Consider the following 2,117-nt stretch of genomic DNA (forward strand, 5'->3'; position numbering starts at 1 on the left):
CTTGACGACAAGTCTGACGTAATTGGTAACCTTTTCTACCTTCCCATTGACTCCGATAACGTCCAAATCCGTTGTTCGCCCTTTTGATTTGAGGATTGTACTGAACCTTTTATAGACCAGATCAGATTGACACGCACAATCCAACAATGCCCTTGCCGGGTACTCACATCCGGACTCGTCCTGAACCATCACCATAGCCGTAAGAAGCATTACACCCGTAATAGGAACATGAACAGAGTTACAGCTTACTACCTGCTACATTTACGTTGCTACTACTGCTACAAGATCCCTCCTCTGTCGCCTTATCAGTAGAATCCTTGGAACTTGTATTGGAATTGTTCGGTTTACCGTCATCCTTGAAACAAACTAACGTGTGGTGCCTGCCCTTGCACCTTCGGCACGTGTATTTGGAGGAACATTCCTTTGCCTGGTGTCCACGTCTAAAACAGTTGCGACATAGAGAATTTGTTCGCAAAAGATTCTCCTTGTCGTGTACAGGCATACCCTTGAAAACCGAACACTGATACAACGGATGGGTTTCTGGACAGGCCGGACAACCTTTGGACGAAGATGCTTGAAATGCAGCGTTGCATATTTTTGTCGACAAAGGGAATTTCCTTTTGCTGAGTTGAGCTGAATCATTCTTGATTGTTTCCTGCTTAGTCGATATAGCTTCTAACATTTGAATTCTCCTGCGCATGAAATCTGTCAAATCCTTAAGTGTCTCATCTTCCCTTGATGAAGACAGATCTTCCCAACTCCTTCTTGAGGAACTGTCAAGCCGCGAGCTTAACATGTGGAGTAACAGTAAGTCCTTATAATCTGCTGGCTGGGAGACGATGTGATCAAGAGACTTCACAATTGCTTCAAACGACTCAAGCAGCGAATGCATTTCTTCGGCGGATTCCCTTTTTATTGAAGATAGCTCGAACAGGGCCTGAATTTTCCTCTTCTTTAATAACTTCGTGTTTGAGTACCGCTGAACTAGCATATCCCAAGCCACCATATAGTTTGCCTTGGTGAGTGGTAGAGTGTTTACGAGATTTAACGCTTCTCCTTCCAGTTGGCTTCTTAAATAATGAAATTTTTCCACCTCTGGAAGATCCGTTTGCCAGTGAATAAGCGACATATAGAGGTCGCGGAAATTGAGCCAATCGTCGATTTTTCCCCCAAATTTTAGCAAACTTATCTGCGGCAACTTTGCATGTGGCGCGCGCATCTGAGCTGTGTCGTTCATTCTGGTCGACTGATTTAGAGCCGAGGCCTCCGGGTCATCTTTCAGTCTATCGAGCAAAAACAACTTCAATTCAAAAAATCGGTTTTCGAACTCCAATCTATCCTTAACGGTCGATTCCGTATCCACATTATCCTCATGTGCCGCTACGTCATCGAAGGCGTCATTCATTTTATCCCACAGCGGTTCTAGACGTCCCAGCCGTACCGAAAACTCACTGGCCTTGGAGTTTACCGTACACTGCTCGATGAATTGGTACATATTATAGAATGAGGTCTGCAATCCTTTCAGCTTCGTTTGTAGAGCCTTCAGTGTGAGAGATTTCCTCTTCGATGATGTTGATGGCGCCATAGTTGTAGACAATGAACCGAAAAAATAAGACCACAGTAGCACAACCCTAAACGGATTAGAGATATTGGAGAGCCAATTACCTGATGGCTCTTTGAATAGAGCCTTGTATGTTTATTTAGCAGCTTCAACAGCAACAGATCCGTCCAGTACCACCGAAGTCTCGTGCCGTTAAGTCGATGAAGAAACGGTGCCGAATCCAATATTTGATGACAATCATACAGTCCGTATGTAAAGTATATGAAAGCGAAAGCCGAGAATAGCACAAACCGATTTGCTAGGTATGATTGGACAGCAACTAACCTGCTTCATAATACAATAATGCCTTGTATTCAATTCGGTGCCAAGCCAAGCCACCTTAATGACGCTGATTAGAATGGCGGACAAAGCTCCTTTGCTTTGTCGAGACCAAGAGCAATGGCGATCCAACCCCAACAGCCAAAGCAGCCACTGATACCGTGAAAACTCGTTTAGTCCACAGGTCGAATCCTTCCAGGATCCGGTTCGAAGGACCAGCTGTTTAGATGTTGCACTG

General features: G+C 44.7%; 1 protein-coding gene across 1 annotated transcript; it reads right to left on the reverse strand.

Annotated features, from left to right (window-relative positions):
• Nucleotides 1-238: 238 nt before the first annotated feature.
• LOC131679354 (uncharacterized) lies at nucleotides 239-1,585 on the reverse strand. The gene has a single exon (XM_058960068.1). The coding sequence runs from the start codon at nucleotides 1,583-1,585 to the stop codon at nucleotides 239-241; it is 1,347 nt and encodes a 448-aa protein (XP_058816051.1).
• Nucleotides 1,586-2,117: the final 532 nt, after the last annotated feature.

Source organism: Topomyia yanbarensis, chromosome 2, assembly GCF_030247195.1.
Source record: "Topomyia yanbarensis strain Yona2022 chromosome 2, ASM3024719v1, whole genome shotgun sequence".
Lineage (NCBI taxonomy): Eukaryota > Metazoa > Arthropoda > Insecta > Diptera > Culicidae > Topomyia > Topomyia yanbarensis.